Genomic DNA, 18,261 nt, shown 5'->3' with positions numbered 1-18,261 from the left:
GAAAAAAAAAACTGTGTAGCCTGCAATATTCTGTTATTTTACTCAATTGCTTGATTTATGCGATTATAATAGGTTTCTTTTATTTTTGAACCCCCCCCCTTTTTTTTTGTTCTCCCCAATTGTATCCAGCCAATTACCCCACCCTTCCGAGCTGTCCCGGTCATTGCTCTACCCCCTCTGCTGAGCCGGGGAGGGCTGCAGACTACCACATGCTTCCTCTGATACATGTGGCGTCACCAGGTGCTTCTTTTCACCTGACAGTGAGGAGTTTCACCAGGGAGATGCAGCATGTGGGAGGAATCACGCTATTCCCCCCGTCCCCCCGAACAGGTGCCCTGACTGACCAGAGGGGGCGCTAGTGCAGCGAGCAGGACACATACCCACATCCGGCTTCCCACCCACAAACACGTCAAATTGTGTCTGTAGGGATGCCCAACAAAGCTGGAGGTAACACGGGGATTCGAACCAGCAATCCTCGTGCTGGTAGGCAACGGAATAGACTGCTACACTACCCGGATGCCCCATAGTAGGTTTCTATAGCATTTCTGCGAGATGGCCTGTTTGCATGCCATTCACACCATGCTGTACCTTGTCTCCGTCTATCAGCATTGCTGGGGATGGGCCGTCCATCTTCTCTGGACCAGTAGAAGTAGTGGGGAGGAGAGCCGGTGACCTGGCACCTGAGAGTGACAGAGCCTCCCTGGGACACCAGGACCCTCTCTGGGTAAACCTTTACTACCAGGGAGGCTGCAGCTGCAGGAGGTCAAGGTCAAAACAAACATGTCAGAGATACAAAGGCTATGGTCTTTTCTTTTGTTGCAGCATTGTACTATCCTGTTTGTGCCAAATATCTGTAGTGTATGGCTATTGAGTTGTCCTCCTAGAGATGTATGCTTACAAGCAGGCATCACTGTAACAGTATGTTCCATTTTCTCCTCATACTCCACTCATAGTTTTGATAGCCATGGAAGAGACTTACCGTTGTATGGACGACATTTTACTCTCTCCTGGGGGTTGCCAACATATCCAGGGGCACAACTGGTGGATGGGAAAGAAGACAGAAAGAGGCTTTAATCACAGACAAGATGGTGACGTGAAGTTGGTAAACCATGGTAGCGATGTCTTCAAGAATGTGAATGTTAGGTCTGACTTCCTCTATAAGAAGTTAGGCAGGCAGGATTTGCACTTTGGGGAAAATTCCACTCCAATCTATTGCGGTGGGTGAATTTAACATCACAATGATGTGTTAAAAATGATATTGATTTGGTCCAGGTTAGGTTGGGTTATCTTACCGTTCACAGTACTGGCCTGTGTACCCAGGCTGACAGGCAGTACACTGGTAGCCTCCATTACCAAGACTCTCACAGGTAGGGGAGAACCTATTTAGTTGGTTTTACCCACAAAAAACACACACACAGCGAGCTAGTATGTAGTTCAGTAACACATTTCAAAATCAACATCTACTGGTTTTTATTGTAAAACCAAAAGCAAACAAACCCCAAATTGTTATAAATGAGTAAGTATTGTAACAGGTAAGTCAACATAAATGATGTATGGTAAGCACTGGCTAGGTAAATATTAAGTAAATGAAGTTAACTCAAAGCACATGCTTATAAGTACAATTTGTTGTACGTGGGAACAGGAGAACCCGACACCAACTGGACTGAAGCTATGAGCGGAATGGGAATGTGAGCACAGGCTGCCAGTACTTACTGGTTGTCTGGGTCAGTGTGAGGGCAGGCGCAGGGCTGGCAGTCCTCTGGGGTGCCAACAGTCGGATCACCAAAGAATCCGGGCGCGCACTGCTCGCAGAGTTCACCCTGAGTGTTGTGCAGACAGCTCTGGAAAAAGAAGGAGAAATGCAAAATATTCAGGGATCTTTGGAATGCTTTGTGATGAGTAAAATGTCCTCTGCACAAACCGCAATTAAGGTCTTGAGTTATGAGTAAAGACCGAATTAAGTTTTGAACTATGCTGACTGCTTTGCAATATACACTGTGGCTTGACTGTGTGCCATACCGTGCAGATGCCGGTCTCAGGGTGGCAGGAGTCTGAGTGCCCGTTGCATTCACACAGCTCACAGTGACCCAGGTACAGACCTCCTCCAGTGCGCGTATATCCTGGGGCACAGTCCTGATGGAGATGTATTGACGGGGAGACAATGATATCTAATGTCAAAAAGTTTTGTACTTGCATTACAAAAGAGCACTCGGCAAATTATTGATGGTTACGGTTACATTCAACAAGTACCAATTGCTATATCAGAAAGGGATGCATAAAGATGAAAGAATGAGGAGCAACCTGGCAAGAGAGTCCCTGGTATCCAGGAGGGCAGCGGCACTGCTCCACCTCCAGGGCCTGTGACAAGCCGCTGTAGTTCGGCACCGCCACCTCCATGCTGACATCAGAGATACTTGATGAGCGCATCTCAGTGGAGTAGGATGCCCGAATCAGAATGTCATCCAGGTCAGCCAGAACCATCATCAGGTGCTCCCGAGTGGCCGGCATGCCGTCAGGACGGCGCCAGTTGTCCTACGTTGGAAAGAGACATGGGAGGAGGAGGTTATTGTGTAATAGGAAACTCTCTAAATGTAAAACTACCCTCTTCATGGCCATGATAAAAAGGCTATTGTCAGCCACTCACCTCTCTGAATACCATCTCAAACTGGTGAGACTCTCTGGTGCCTTGCTGCCTCCTCTGCCATGTCTGACGCGCCACTAAGGTGATGTCATTGCCCTAAAGGAGCAACCATATCAACTGACAAGTCAGCAAAATGGTAAAGGTGAGCAAAAAGTAAACTGCATGTGACCACAAGTAAGTGCAGCGACAAGCAATAAGGCTGCTTTACAGCATACTTACAATGATCTGAACATCAGCATCGTCAAGCAGCGTTCCTCTAGGACCAGCCACGTAGGAGATGGTGTATTTCAGCTTGCCGCCATACGAGCCCACCTAAACCAAGAGAGATTTGAAATCACTTACAAATCAAATCCTGCTGTGCAGAATGTGATGACATAGCGATTGCAGTATGAGCTAACCACAAGTTAATTAACATATTTTGGAGACATTCCCTCATCATGAGAATCATGTGTGACACTCTATTGTCTTCACCAACAAAATAATAATAGTATGCTTTTGATGTTGCCTTGTTTTTAAAATAAAGACACAGACACACAAAAAAAACCTTTTGAAACAACGGATATTTCTAACTGACAGTTAAATTTTTGCTGACAGGATATTGAAAATGTCTCCAGCTGTGGTCAGCTCCATTGCTTATTTCTGTTTCACAAAGTGGAAAAGGCACTTTTATTATGTATAAAACTAGAATATAACTTCTGACATTCGCATTTTGAATTGTGAATTATATGAGTCAGGGACAGTGTAGATTGAAAAATATAAATATTGAGCCAGATCTGATAGGATAACATGGTACCCCCCTACAACCTGGCATGTTGAGCAAGGTTTAGGGGTGTAGCAGATTGGCAAGGGAAGGAAGGGGGGAAGGTGACAAGTGCAAAGAACGAACGTTGAACGTTTGAAGGAATGTAAAGGTATGTATCTCGGAGATATGGAGGGTCTGGAGGCAAAGGGAATGAAAATACGGAGGGGCTGCGGGATCGTGGCGAGGTATTGTCTGTGACTTCCAGGGGTTAACCAGGGGTTAATCACACCAGCATCAGGAGCGGATGGGGCCCCAGTTGGCTCGATTACTGTACCTTATCCCCTGTGAACTGGGCTGGGAGCTGCCAGTAGAGCAGGTCATCCTGGTGCAAGCTGAAACCTTTGAAGACCAGAGCGTACTGAGAGGCACAGGAGGAAGGAGATGAGACAGTAAGCCACAGAGATATGCAGAGACTGAAGGCACAAGCAGGCAGACAGGCAGTGCAGGCAGGCGAGCACGTCACAGAGTAAAACCAAGAAGTCCACCAGGACAAAGAGGTGACAGACAGTACAGTTTCTCAGCTACAAGTACAAATAAAGTACACACACTCTTCCCTGCTACGCTTTGATGATAGTGTCGAAGTCAGGCCATGCTTTGTCTTACAACCAAAACAACTTCCACTGTCAATCATGTGAAAATCACAGCTTACGATGTGTCAGACAGAAAGACAGTGCTTTGGACCAGTCAAGGGTATAATTACATAACCGCATAAAACCAAGACAATAACAGTAATGCGGGGCAATAAGGAAAATATTATTGTTTCAATAACCATAGTGATATATATATATATATATATATATATATATATATATATATATATATATATATATAATGATATCTGCTTAGATATGCTAAAATATCATGTTTACGAATCAACTGAGCTTCATCACATTGAACTGTTTGGTGAAGCATAATATATAATATCAAACCAAAGCTAATTTTCAAACAATACTCCCGCAAATATTCCAGATTCTCATTTTGAGAGAAATGTAAGGTAATAGATTCTTGTTATCATTGATTTAGACTCTAAGTCAATGATACTGTCTAAATTTTAGACAGTAAAACCATGCATTACTATCTGACAATATCCTAATTTCATCCTTGCATGTACTGGTACGCTCTGTCATGTCCATCTACCTCAAGCATGTATGCGAGTAACCTGCCAACATCTATTTCAGCATCTCTGATATAGTCTCTGCACCACTGCTCCTTATCATCCCTTATTTTGCCTGTATATGTCAATCCTTGTGTATATATCTGAAGATTGTGTGTTGTAGTATTGTTATTCTATGGTAAGTACACTGACAGAGCCACGAAACCGGAGTCAAATTCCATGTAGTGCAAACCTACATGGCAAATAAACATGATTCTGATTCTAATACAATATCAATGAAAGACGATAAATGATAATATTAAATTACTGCCCAGCCTGAAAAAAACAAAAACAAAACAAAAAAACAAAACAAAACAAAAAAAAAAACAGGGCACAACTTCAACAGCAGTAAGCGGGTACTCTTTGGTTACTGAAGGAAAATGCCACCCTGTCAAGCATGGAGGTCTTGAAAAACACCGTCTTTCTCTCTAAAAGTGCTCTCAGAAAGTTCTCTAAAAGAGTTCGGAAGTCCCCGTTGTACAACAGTGCTGTGATGAATGGCAGTGGTAAACATTAACCGTATGTACTGCACACACTTGGGTGGTGTCAGCTGTTAATTAACTCGAAAAAAAATTTCTCACATGGAAGGGTAGCAATTCCCTACATGTGGCCCAAGGGCAGGAACATGCATTCAGTGAGAGACAGTCACACGGACGGACAGACTCATGTCTACCTTGTTTCTGGCCCCTGTGGTGCGACCAGAGGTCTTGCTGAAGGTGTTCTTGCTCTGTTGATTCGGCAATAGGGCCAGGCCCACAGAGAAATATACAGCCAGTCAGTGACACAGCTATAAGGGTCATTAACCAAAAACTATGGATGGAGGTCTCCCAGTGTGTGAGAGAGTATACCTGGAGACGAGAGCTGTTGCCCAGGGAGGAGGGGTGAGTTCTGGTTGGTCTAACTGAGGAGGAGGTAATACCAGATGGGGGAGAGAGGGGTCTCAGGTTACGCAAAGACCACCGAGAGGAAGAGGAACTGGGGACCCGATAGGAGCGGGAAGAGGAGGAGGAGGAGGAAGAGGAGGCACTGGTGGACCGAGAGGAGGTGGAAGAAGGGGGAGAAAAGGGAGGAGAACCAGATCGTCCACTGGAGAAGTTAGAAAGGAGTGCCCACACCTCATCATCCAGCTGTCTGACGTTGCCCTATTGAGGTGGAGGGGGGGAAAGCGGGGCACCAGAAATATTTAATATACATTAACCACAGGCGGAGATGAGCTTGAAGGAGATGTGGTTTAGAATTGAGATGAGATTCGACAAGGAGACTTCCATGATGCAGTGCAAACTCAAGTACATCGGTGTATAAAAAGGCATGTGTTGTGTTTGTTGTCCATTTATTGTTGTTTGTCAGATGGTTATGTGTTGTTACCGCTGGCTGTGCAACAAATTGCCTCTCGGGGATAACAAAGATATCCTTGTCCTCATCCTATCAAAAGGCAGACATGCTGTGCCATGCTCTCATTTCCAGTATACAAGCTTTGTCTGCAAACAGCAGCGGTGGTCCTTTCAACCGCTTTCAATTTCAATTTCACCACAGTAAGAATACCTCGACAGGTAAAAGATCCAAATCACAGGCATGTTTCTACGATCAGACTGCAAGCACATTCAACTGATATGAGTAAGTGAAGGACAGACTGTATGTATTACATATCTGTGTATATGTACAGGAAAATTGAGTCCGTATTCAGATGAAGATCTTCAGCACATCAAAACATCCACTTTGTTTTGGACCATCCAATGGGAGCATAACACACAGTGTATGATTAGACAACGGCCACACCGTTTGCATTTAAGAAAAAAAAAGTTCAAACTCATTTCTGCTTTTAGTGCACACACACGCACACACACACACACGCGCAATTTCTGATCACATGCTTCTGATCAGAGGATTTCATGGAAACTGAGGCGATCCTCCATGCTGTTGACCGAGTTTTATTAACTCAAGAGATTTATCTTCCAAAGCTATGTGAGGAAACGCTGCTGACATTGATTTAACCCCCCCCCTTTTCTCCCCAATCGCACCTGGCCAATTACCCCACTCTTTGGAGCCATCCCAGTAGCTGCTCCACCCCCTCTGCCAATACAGGGAGGGCTGCAGACTGCACATGCCTCCTCTGATACATGTGGAGTCACCAGCCGCTTTTCACCTGACAGTGAGGAGTTTCACCAGGGGGACGTAGCACATGGGAGGATCACACTATTCCCTCAAGTTCCCCCTTCCCCCCTAAAAGGCCCCCCGACTGACCAGAGGAGGCGCTAGTGCAGTGACCAGGACACATCCACATCCAGCTTCCCACCCGCAGACACGGCCAACTGTGTCTGTAGGGATGCCCGACCAAGCTGGAGATAACACGAGGATTCAAACCGGTGATCCCCGTGTTGGTAGGCAATGGAATAGACCGCTATGCTACCCGTACACCCGATTTAATTATTCTTCATAGATGTGCTAGTCGTATCATTAAGTAGCTATACTAGTCTACTGTGCATTTCATGGCAAATACCTGGCTAGTTCTTTTGGACCTGGAGTTGACTTTACGCCCAGATGCCATTAGGTCCCATACAGAAGCATCCTTCCTTAGCTGCTCCTCTGATTCGCGTGAGTCACTCTATTGATGTAAACAAAGCAAGCCACTCTTCTTAACAGAGCTGATGGTATGTGGGATCTCTGTATCACTGTAATTACAGCAACGACAAAACTGTTGAATGCTCCATCATTAGTCAATCATGACTGAAAGCATTTACAAGAAAGGCCCACCAGTTGATGCATCCTGGAATTGCAAACAACAGTAACCCTCCAATTTACAGGCTGTTAATTATGTGGTGTTTGTGAAGAAATTGCTTAGAAATTACACAGTAATGTGAAGAAATTGCTAAGAAATTACGCAGTAATGTGAAGAAATTGCTAAGAAATTACATAGTAATGCGAAGAAACGGCCCACCCGTCTTACCCTGTATGTGGGCTATACCACTCACTAAAACAAATAATTCCCACATAATTGCTGACCAGACCTCTTTATTCTGCTTTAATTTTACTCTATAAATACCCAGTACTTCCCGGTATTTCTACTACTACAACTTGGCATTTCACTGATTTTACTTTACTGTTATTTCTTAGAAATCTCTTCACATTACTACGTTATTTCTTTGCAATTTCTTCACAATTACTAAGTAATTAAACGGCCTGTAAATTATAGGGTTACCAGAAGAACTACATATTTGCAATACCCATCGTGATATGCGTAAATCAAGAAAATTCAGCAACCACCCTTGGTTACAAACAGCAAACGCTGCAGTAGAAATCCATGCATCTAACACCGGTAGAAAATACAACACCAAACCACAGCACACCTTTCAAAATCATCAATGCTGAAACTTGTGGTCAGTCTACAATCACAATAAGGAAAGCACTGATTGCCATTACCTGTTCTGCTCGTTTCAAGCGATTAAAGTAAGTTTCTTTCTATAGGGAGTGAACAGGCAAATACAAAACAACTTGATTGCTATCTTAACTCGTACTCATAGAATACTGAAACCCTAAGATTGCACACAACTGACTGTGCCTGTGAGGCACTGACCTTAACCAGATGGTTTTAACAACACTGAAAGGAAATGGAATCACAACAACAGAAGGACACATAGAGAAAGAGAGCAATTTTTATGATTTTGCTTGAAAAGACAAGAATGGCGTAGGCTCGAAAGTGAAAGGAAACAGCTTAGCACTGAAGAGAGCGTTAGGTGATGCTTGAGGTGAGTTACTGGTTTGTGGGGACGCACCATTTCAAGCTGGTGGAATGACTTTCGTTTTTTGTTTTTGTTTTTGCCTTTGTGTGACTCTGTGTGATGGATAACTCTATGGAGCACTGACCTTGTCTCCCTGGTAGGCGCCCGGTAGTTGCCAGTAATGGGGCTCCTGTCCCAGGTAGTCAAAGTTGGTGTAGGAGAGCTGAGTGCCCTCTGTCGACACCTCTACAGTGAAGCCAGTAGAGATGTGGTTGGTGCGCTGACGGTTCACCAGAGCATATCCTTGAAAGTTCCCTGGAGCAAAGACCGAGGACACCTAGCCGAACACATTGTGGGGGGGGGAATCAGGCAACCACACTTTCTGAAATTCAAACTATTTACTGATTCTTAGCTCTTCAGTTTTGTTTTTCTTCCTTCCCATTTCTCCCAATCAGGCACATCGTACTCCCTTTTCTCCTAAGGTCCCGCCATTGCATATCATTTGGGAAAGGTGTGGACACCCACATTCATTCTCTGATACACATGGAGTCCATCACTACTTCTTTTTCTCCTGCAAGCTTCTATTTCCTCTGGATCCTTTGGAAGTCATACAGGAGCACCCTAACACTTGTAGGATCACCCAGAAATATTGCCTTACATGTTCCCTGTAACGCCCAGCCAAGATCGGCAACACTGGGGCTTGAACTGTGAACCTCGGCATTGGGACACATTAGTCAGCGTTGGATGTTATTAATCCATTGCACCACTGGAGTGCAACAGCTCTTCAGGTTTGACTTTTTTATTTGCTTGATTGGCTGATTTGGCCAGTCAGTTGTACAGCTATTACCAGGGAACAGGGTAGAAATGGTTTTGCTTCAGCAATTAGAGTACATTAACAGCTTTTACAAGGCTGTGAATGCGTTGCAAAAATTATTAAGCTATCTGATTATATCTTACTCTGTAAAATCAGGTCATACAAGCAATTCCACAACTGCTAAAAAAAGCAGTGTTTATCTACATATTTCCTATCCATGTCTTAAGGAGGTGTACACGATACACTCAGTAGTATCAGAGGGATTAAAACACTTTTCCAGTGTGAGCATTTATTGTTTCATTGTAATTTCATGAAATTTCAGAAATAAACAAGTATCTTGCAGTTGAAGTCCTTCGTACTCCTAATAATGGCAATTGTATAAGGATCCTAAAAATAACCTTGCATAATATTACTTAGCTTGGGTGAGTGAGTGCACAAACATAAATGTCGATGACAGATGTTACTACAGTATCAGTCAGTGTTTTGCCAGTGCTACAGATGGATGAGGACCTGCTGGCTTGGGATGTATAAAATGAAACACTGCCCATAACTAATTTTAGACTACCTCCTCCTTCTCTCCTTAGCCGGGATGCTACATTTGTCAGCTAAACAGAAAGATGGACTAATGCAAAAAAGCATACATCCTAAGAAAGTAGGCTCTTCACGGGTCCTATTAAGTCGTCTCTTCTTGAAGTGATCACATTTGAGAGTTTTGTTAGGATGTGATGTCACACTAACTGTATGACTTACCAAGTCTCTATAGTATGTGGAGCTCGAGCACTGCTGGGTGACACCCATGCAGAAACAGGACAAGCAGCCATCTTTGTTGTCTGGGCTCAGGTGGAATGTTCCCGGCTTGCAGATGGAGCAGGATGGGCCCTCGACATTCATCTGCAACCATATCGACGGAAAATGGTTTGCAGGAGAACAATTCAATTTAGTGCAAGAGAAGGGAACCAAACAGATACATACTGATGGTTTTGAGGGACAAAAATACTGCAGACTTTGTTGCTTACCTTACAGCGGCATGTGCCTCCAATGCAGCCTTCACTTCCTGTCTGGTCACAGTTGTAACAGTTACCTGGAACGGGCCATAGGAGCAGACATGCTGACTTTATGAAGCCACTTTTTATTCAGTACATTTAAGCATTTTGCTTGGATTAACGCACGTACCGTTGACTTCATTGCTGCCAACCACACACCTCTGTCCAAGCAGGGGATTGCCCGTGTATCCTGCGGCACATCTGAAATGAAAAATAGCCGACATCTTAAAGTAAATATTTAAAGTTAAGAAGGATACCCGCTTTTAAACCAAAGAACAATGAGGCAGGAAACTGTTGGAGTCTGCAAGACATGATACATGTGAAAATTGTCCTTAAGCGACGCCCGCTTTGACCAAAAGTACACACCAATAATGGAAAAAAGGGCTAAGTCTCCTCTAAGTCTATCAGACAATGAGGAATGAAGATCTACGGTAGATAATACTTTCATAATTGTTGGTAATTGTTAGCCAGCTACTAGCTATTAATACCAACATCTTGGACACATCTAATTTTCCAACAAACCGCACAAAGGCACCCAGCTTTTGAAAAAAGAAAAAAAAAGAAGAAGAAAATGAAACTAAAACAAACAGCTCTCATGCTGTCCTCAACTCACTCCCCCCCAAAAGAAAAAATAAATAAACATAACATTGCCAAAACTGGAGATGGAGGAAGCATAGCCAAGGCTTAAACACTCAACATGGGTCAGATGTTGATGCCATCTCTCAAATAAGTGTGGTTCAGATGGAACTGAGGAGGCCCTTTGCACAGGAAAGGAAAGATGAACAGGAAATAAGAGCTGTTTTATCAGAATTGGACAAACGTCTGAATGAATCCTTCACAAATCCAAAATCAATATCAGAAAAGAAAAGAGAAGAAAAGAAAAGAGGTGAGGAGAGATAATGGGAAATACAGAAGAACAATGTGCTGCTGAAGGGGTCTGTTATGTTACTGTACGAAAATATGACATAGCAAAGCAATGCACCAACACCCCAAGAAAGCACTGCCCCCCCCATCCCCACCCCCACCCAGGACCGCTAGCAGTCTTACCTCGCCTGTCATCAGGCAGGTCCACAGGTCAACAGCCAAAAAACTGCTTCAAGAAGACTTCAGTGCTACGAATGCTTTGGGAAAACCTATCTACTTTCAATTTGGAGACAGCGTTTTAACTTTCTCCAGCTGCCTGATTAACGTTTTATAGTTTTAAAAAAGGGCAAAAAGACACGACATGAAAGCAGATATACACACACATAAGAATAATGAGAACATGCAATAAAAAGTTACTGAGACAAAAAAAATGTACAGAGGTGTTTCCTTGTGCAAAAAAAACAACAGAAAAATCAATGCTATATTGTGTTTATATGACCATACAGTTTTGCAATATCAATTTCTCTTTTAAGACTGTAGGAACGGTCTTGGCACACAGACCAGGACACGCTCTAAATGTTTAACAAACAACTAAGAGTTCTTTTCTTATTTATGATTTTGACAAAGGTTGTCTATTGAATGATTACCTAAATACAATCAATCTGAAAAGAGGGGCATGGAATTATGTAATGCTGGTGTCCTAAAAACCTTGTATTTCTCATCTGGATTTTCATGCTGAAAGCGGACATTATCCTCAATGATCCTCAGAATATTTCATATGATCTTAGGGCCCATTAGGGCCAATTACTCATCCACAATGAATAATTAATTCCAAGGTTTTTCAAGACACCGACTATAATTTGAAGGCACTGCAGAGGACACATTTGGGCAAATGTATAAAACAGACATGATTTGACACAAGACTGGTCATGGGGAGTGGTACATATGCAAAACCTGAGGTAGTCTGGCCATAGGAGAACGACCAAATTTACAAGAGGTACTACTGCTGTACTGTATCTTCATAGCTTTTGTGCAAATGTGTTTAATTTTTTTGACCCCCCCCTTTTCTCCCCAAGTGTATCCAGCCAATTACCCCACTCTTCTGAGCCGTCCCGGTCGCTGCTCTACCCCCTCTGACGATCTGGAGAGGGCTGCAGACTACCACATGCTCCTCCGATACATGTAGAGTCACCAGCCACTTCTTTACACCTGACAGTGAGGAGTTTCGCCAGGGGGACATTGTGCATGGGAGGATCACGCTACCCCCCCCCCCCCCGAACAGGCGCCCCAACTGACCAGAGGAGGCGCTAGTGCAGCGACCAGGACACACACCCACATCCGGCTTCACACCCGCAGACACATCCAATTGTGTCTGTAGTGACGCCTGACCAAGCCGGAGGTAACATGGGGATTCGATCCCTGTGTTGGTAGGCAATGGAATAGATCACTACGCTACCCAGACGCCTCTGTTTTTATTTTATTTTTTTTTAAATTTATTTCTGATTTTTCCCTTTTTTCTCCCAATTTAGTGGCCAATTGATCCCTATTTTAATTCAAACACCCACCCTCGTATTGCATGCGTTCACCAACTGCATCTCTCCGGCCGGCAGTCTCGAAGGAGACGCCTCCCCACTTTCGTGACAAGGCGAATCCAAGCCGAACCACTGTTTTCCCGACACACACAGAGACGCATTCACATGACGAACACAAGCCGACTCCGCCCCCCTCCCGAAGACAGCGTTGCCAATGATTGCTGCTTCATCGAGTCCGGCCATAGTCGGATCTGACGAGACCGGGGCGCGAACCCCAGTCCCCAGTGGGCAACTGCATCGACACCAAGCCGATGCTTAGACCGCTACGCCACCGCGGACTTCTGTTTTTATTTTTTTACATAAAATATGGTTAAAATGTTAGGCAGCAGTAAAAATATCTCAATGAACATTTCAGAAAACCATATTCAGCACATAGTTACATATTTTCCATATCAATAAGTTCCTCTCAAATAATGCAGGTGATCAAAATCAGTACCTTCATAAAGTTCCATAGATATTATTTTAGGAATAAACATATATATCAAGACCAGAATGTACAGGTAGAAAAAAAACAACAAAAAAACAACAACAACAAACAAACAAACAATCCCTAGTCATCAGGGATGATTCTGATAGGAATGGCCAGCCTTCCCAACACAACATGAAGTGAACCATCTTGTGTATCCTTTTGCTTTGTAGATGAGCGATCTCCCTTTAAAAGTTTCAGCAAGTCAAAAACACTTGAACGAGCCTCTGTCTTCTTGCTCTGCTTGGTTTTCTTCAAGTGAGGCGACAGAGATTTACCTTTTGTTTTTATCTCCGACATCCTCTTTGCAGCAGTAACCTTGGCAGGTTTGATGGTTGTTGTAGTGATCTTAGAGGGATTACTTTTAGATTTTCGTGAGGTACGAGTTTTCTGAGACGATGACACTAATTTATATGCGTTGCGTTCATCATTCTTTTTCCGACGTTGGTTGAAGTTGTGCTTTTTTGGCTTAGATAGTTTCTTCAAATCAACTTGTGCATTTTTTCCACCCTGCTGAACCTTCTTTGGACCTGGTGCATCTGATCTAAATGACTTGTCTCTTCCATTCTTTTCATTTGTTCGAGTGGCGTCCTTTTTATCAGCTTGATTTTTCTTTTTAGACGGCCGGTGGCTCTTTGATATTTTTGTAGTAGGCTTGGATTTATGAGATGGCGGTTCTAACTGAAATTTAGTAGTTGTCACTTTTTCTTCAGCTTGCCTTGGTTTTGCTTGCCTTGGCACTGAGGGATGCTTAGCTATTGCAGTAGGTCTCTTACCCACTGGTGTCTTAGTTTCAGGCTTCCTTATGGCCTGTTGTTTAGGTCTAGAGCTAATCCGAGGTTTACTAAGAGTGGTCCTTAACTTGGATGTTGACCTTGTTATTACCTGACTTTTGGATGGCAGTGTGTCTGATTTGGACTTTGTTGTCTTATTAGATGCTTTTGATGCTGACTTAATGCGGACTGATGGTTTGGGTTTTCTTTCTCTTTGAGAGGTTGTAGTGGTTTTTTTTGTGGAGACACTGGGTGTTGGTATGCTTTTGGGCAAAGTGGCTCTGCTTGTTTGAGATCCTCCTGTCAGTCTAATCCTGAATGCAGGCTGTGGTATTGTATACGTCAAGGCCGGGAAGTTCGTGGCGAGAGGAGGCAGCGCCCTTCTCTCTTGGGGGGAACGGGATGTATGTCTGGTGCGTTTCATCTTATTCATCTCCTGAGCAAGCGCCGTGAAGCCATCAATTAGGATCTCCAGCCTTCCCTCCAGTCTACTTAGACGGGCCTCCATATTTGTGTAGCTCTTCTCCAGCTCTTTAATGTTCTCCTGCCTCTCCATGGCTGGTTGCAGAGCGGTGAGCTTCTCTAACTGGGAGCTGAGCTGGTTCTGATAGTTCTGCATGGCACGGATGCTTTCTTTCATATCAAGTGTGTTGCTTTCCAGCATGCTCAGACGCTGGTTGAAGGTGTTGAGATGCATCCGAAGCAGCTTTTGGAAGCTGGAGTGTCTGTTTTCTGGACTGGCTGTAACGCGTGGTGGGAGTCTGGATGCCAATCTGTTGAGTTTGACTGGGACCACATCCACTGCAGTTGTTGTGATAGAGCCAGTGGTGTAGTAGCGAGTTGTTGTAGAAAGTAAACTTCTAGTAGGGATGACAGCAGTTCCTATGCCCCTGGGGCCCTTAGTGGTGATGGCCCCATGGTGGTTCTCAGTATAATTCTTGTCATCGTTGTCTCCACTGCCATAGGGTAGCATTTCTTTCTCCAAGCTGAAATTGAACACTGCTTCAGCACCACATCCCACTGGCAGGAAGCCCTCTAAGTGCCCCTCCTGGATGGGATCCCCACAACTGTCCGAAGATGGTGTCTCTTTTCTTAATGTCAAAACAGTAGAATCAGGTATGGTGTAGGCAGGCAAGATCAATAATTAAATGATGATAACGTTAGAAAATCGTGTCTTGTACCCAAGTCACCTCATCATCTTTGCTCTTGGAGCAGCAAAGATTCATCAGACAGACAGGAGTCCTCATAAATGTCACATCTACATTTATGCCTTAGAGACCCAGAAAGTGTAAATATGGTTTATGCTTAAACACAGAGCACATAAGCCTTAAATTTCACTTCCAGCGAAGCACAAAGCTTAAGCAGAAAGCCGTCTCTGAGGAGGCTCCTACACTGAGCAAAAGCAGGTAGAAAGGAAAAAGCAACAGTAAGCAGGTAGACTTACAAAAGGTTTCCTCAGAACAAAATACAAGTTCATCTTGATAAAAACTGGCAAAATAATAATGACATTGTATTGGATATTTTGTTCCCACAAGAAGCCTCTATTTCTATTATAAAGCCTCCTACTCTAACTTGAAATCCCATTGTCCCAACTTTCCATTTTGCAAAGCAATAAACCCATTAAAGTCAAAACTACAACAGCAAAGTCTTAGAAAAGGACCCAGTGAATAGAATTCTAAATAAAACCCCAAAAAAAACAAACACCTTTTTTCTTCTGCAGAATGGGTGGCTTTGGTTTGCTTCTCCCATCCCTCTACTAACACCAATCAATCAAAGCTGGCATGGAAAAAAAAGAGATGGGAACCACAGACATGCTTCATCCCCTCTCTGTAAATGAAAACCAACCGGTGCCACTGCCAGCTTGTTGCCCCTGCTAACCTCACTTCCAGCCAGCCCAATACCACCAAACACTAAGCAGTCTTCCAGGTGACATGAGAGAAAGTTAGAGGGGAAGATGAGAAGGATGAAGAGAAGGAGAGACCGCATACCTCTCACAGCGCCGGCCAGTGTAGCCAGGAGGACAGCTGTTGCAGGTTGGCTGACCATCTGAATCCAGATAGCAAGACTGTGAGAACCTGCAGGAATAGAGGATCACTGGCCATGAAGAAATTACTGCAGTAATTACACGTTATCAAACCATGTTATAGCATGCTTGTGAGCATGTAATTACACACACAATACAGCAATGGGTTTACTTGATGAGCAGTTCCTGCATTGTGTAGACTAAAAGAAATAAACTTGTCTGATTTAGGTCCATGGTAAAGTTTAGATAAAAAAGCTGCTCTTTGGACAAGAACTTACTGGTTGGTGGAAGAGGTTCCAGGGCAGGGGCAGGGTTGACAAGCCTGGGCACTGCCTGTCACAGGATTTCCATAGAAGCCAGGCAGACAGCGCTCACACCTTGGTCCAGCAGTGTTATGAAGGCATTGCTTTTGGTCAGGACACACACAGACACACACAAACACACACAAAGAAAGGAAGTAAGATGCATGGATTGCTGATGTTGAGCGGCATTTGAGCGACTGTTCCCACATGTTTGGATTTGTCAAGAAACCATTAGTACATTCCACTGCTTAGATCAAAGTGGGTTTTTGCTTGGTATAGCTTACCAAGCATGCACCAGTCTCTGGGTCACAGCTGCTGGCATAGCCATTGCAATCACACCTCTCACAGGTACCCAGGTAAAGGCCAGAGCTTGTCCGGGTGTAGCCAACATCGCACTCCTGAAAAGGCATGGAAAACCACCTCAGGCCAGAAACAAGTGATGACAAAGACTGAAGGACACCTCTTTGTTCCATTACATTATGCTGTAATAAATTCCATCACTTTTCCCCAAAGACATCAAATGTATTACTATAGTGTATGTAGTGTGTGTGTGTGTGTGTGTGTGTGTGTGTGTGTGTGTGTGTGTGTGTGTGTGTGTGTGTGTGTGTGTGTGTGTGTGTGTGTGTTTTCACATGGGTGTTTGTAAGTGTACCTGGCATGAGGGTCCTCTGTATCCCTGAGGGCAAGCACATTCTTCCACCTCTAGTGCCCGTTCATTACCAGTGGAGTGGGGGACAGCAATATCCATTCGGATATCTGAGATGCTAGATAACACATTAGATTCAAAGTCAGTGGTACAGAAGTAAATGGAAAAAAAAACAGTCTAAACTTCCCAGGGATGTTACTATTTACCATTCCATGGCATGGCATTCTTTTCAGAGGAATTCTGAGCCGCACAAAAGTACTGTGCATTAACAGAGGATCTTCCAGTCCGTCTTACCTGCTCTCGGCCATGTTGTCCATGTAGGTGGCTCTGATCATAAAGACAGTAATGTCAGCCAGGGCCATCAGGAGGTGCTCACGAGTACAGGGCTGCCCGTCAGCGCGACGCCATGCAGACTACCAGACAGCGAGGGGGAAGTGAAGGAGATAGAGGAGTTAGCTGATGCCTGAGGGTTTAGATTTGGATTAAACACTAAGGTGATGACGCAAGGCCATCATATCCTAGGATATAATTTTCCAGGACTTTTCAAGGAGTATTTCCATGACTTTTGCTTGCTTATATATGACAGCAGTTGCTCATGGAAGGCCATATTATTTAGTATTAGCTATTAGTGGAAGTCTCAACAGTCCCTGAATGGACTGTGTAACTTTCAGCTGGTTACTGAATATAACACCCAAACATCAAGCACTGTTGTGCAATCTAAGCAGCTAAAAATATGGCCAAAAATATGCAATGTTGACTAAAAATATATAGTCTGAGCAGCTAAAAGTAGGACCTCATAGCCTTACGTAATAATTTTTTATGATCATGATAATATTTCCAGAGCATCTGATCAATTTTATCATTTTCCAGGTGTTTTCCATGACTGGAAAACTAGTTTATAAATTTCCAGGTTTTCCAAGATGCATGGGGACCCTGTAGATGCAAAAGCCTTTCCATTAAAAAAAGAAAAAAATGCCTCACCTCTCTGAAGGTCACGGTGATAATTGTCGGGACACGTGGGATGGGCTTGGTCTGAGAGTAGTGTTCGAGGAAAATGCCGTTGCCCTGGAGAACCACATCCGGCTGACCGTCAATGACCAGCGAGCGTTGCCGTGGTTCATAACGCACGGTGTAGCGAAGTTCCCCACCGTAAGCCGTCACCTGATGACAACATGGACAGAAAAACAATGCTCAGCAACAGGACCCTTGTGAGATGGTGGGATGGCGGAAAGGTATTTCACCCCGATGACACCCGGGGATAAGTGGCAGATCACATGACACACGTTAAGCATGACTATGGATTCAAACCTCAGGTTGAAAAAGGAGCCTTGCTGTCCAAATAAGCACAGCCTTTGCATTTACTTACATGCTGGGGCATGACTGAGTGAAGTATAAAGGGCAAGGAAATTTAGCTTTAATAACACTC

At 44.0% G+C, this 18,261-nt stretch overlaps 1 protein-coding gene across 1 annotated transcript in view; it reads right to left on the bottom strand.

Moving 5' to 3' along the window:
• The window catches only part of hspg2 (heparan sulfate proteoglycan 2), a 129,021-nt gene that overhangs the window by 45,869 nt on the left and 64,891 nt on the right, over nt 1-18,261 (bottom strand). The window contains exons 25-42 of the mRNA XM_056302214.1: nt 17,817-17,996; nt 17,130-17,248; nt 16,842-16,953; nt 16,474-16,587; nt 16,166-16,293; nt 15,853-15,939; nt 10,300-10,370; nt 10,143-10,207; nt 9,877-10,017; nt 8,458-8,649; nt 2,861-2,953; nt 2,645-2,737; nt 2,302-2,532; nt 2,020-2,133; nt 1,714-1,841; nt 1,293-1,379; nt 980-1,038; nt 589-753 (exon numbers count right to left, since the gene is read on the bottom strand). Of these exons, the coding sequence (XP_056158189.1) occupies nt 589-753; nt 980-1,038; nt 1,293-1,379; nt 1,714-1,841; nt 2,020-2,133; nt 2,302-2,532; nt 2,645-2,737; nt 2,861-2,953; nt 8,458-8,649; nt 9,877-10,017; nt 10,143-10,207; nt 10,300-10,370; nt 15,853-15,939; nt 16,166-16,293; nt 16,474-16,587; nt 16,842-16,953; nt 17,130-17,248; nt 17,817-17,996 (2,179 nt within the window). The remainder of the gene's footprint in view (nt 1-588; nt 754-979; nt 1,039-1,292; nt 1,380-1,713; nt 1,842-2,019; nt 2,134-2,301; nt 2,533-2,644; nt 2,738-2,860; nt 2,954-8,457; nt 8,650-9,876; nt 10,018-10,142; nt 10,208-10,299; nt 10,371-15,852; nt 15,940-16,165; nt 16,294-16,473; nt 16,588-16,841; nt 16,954-17,129; nt 17,249-17,816; nt 17,997-18,261) is intronic.

The sequence above is a fragment of the Lampris incognitus genome, chromosome 2 (genome assembly GCF_029633865.1).
Source record: "Lampris incognitus isolate fLamInc1 chromosome 2, fLamInc1.hap2, whole genome shotgun sequence".
Taxonomy (NCBI): Eukaryota; Metazoa; Chordata; class Actinopteri; order Lampriformes; family Lampridae; genus Lampris; species Lampris incognitus.
The sequence above is the reverse complement of the archived record's forward strand: the minus strand, read 5'-3'. Positions and strand labels throughout refer to the sequence as shown.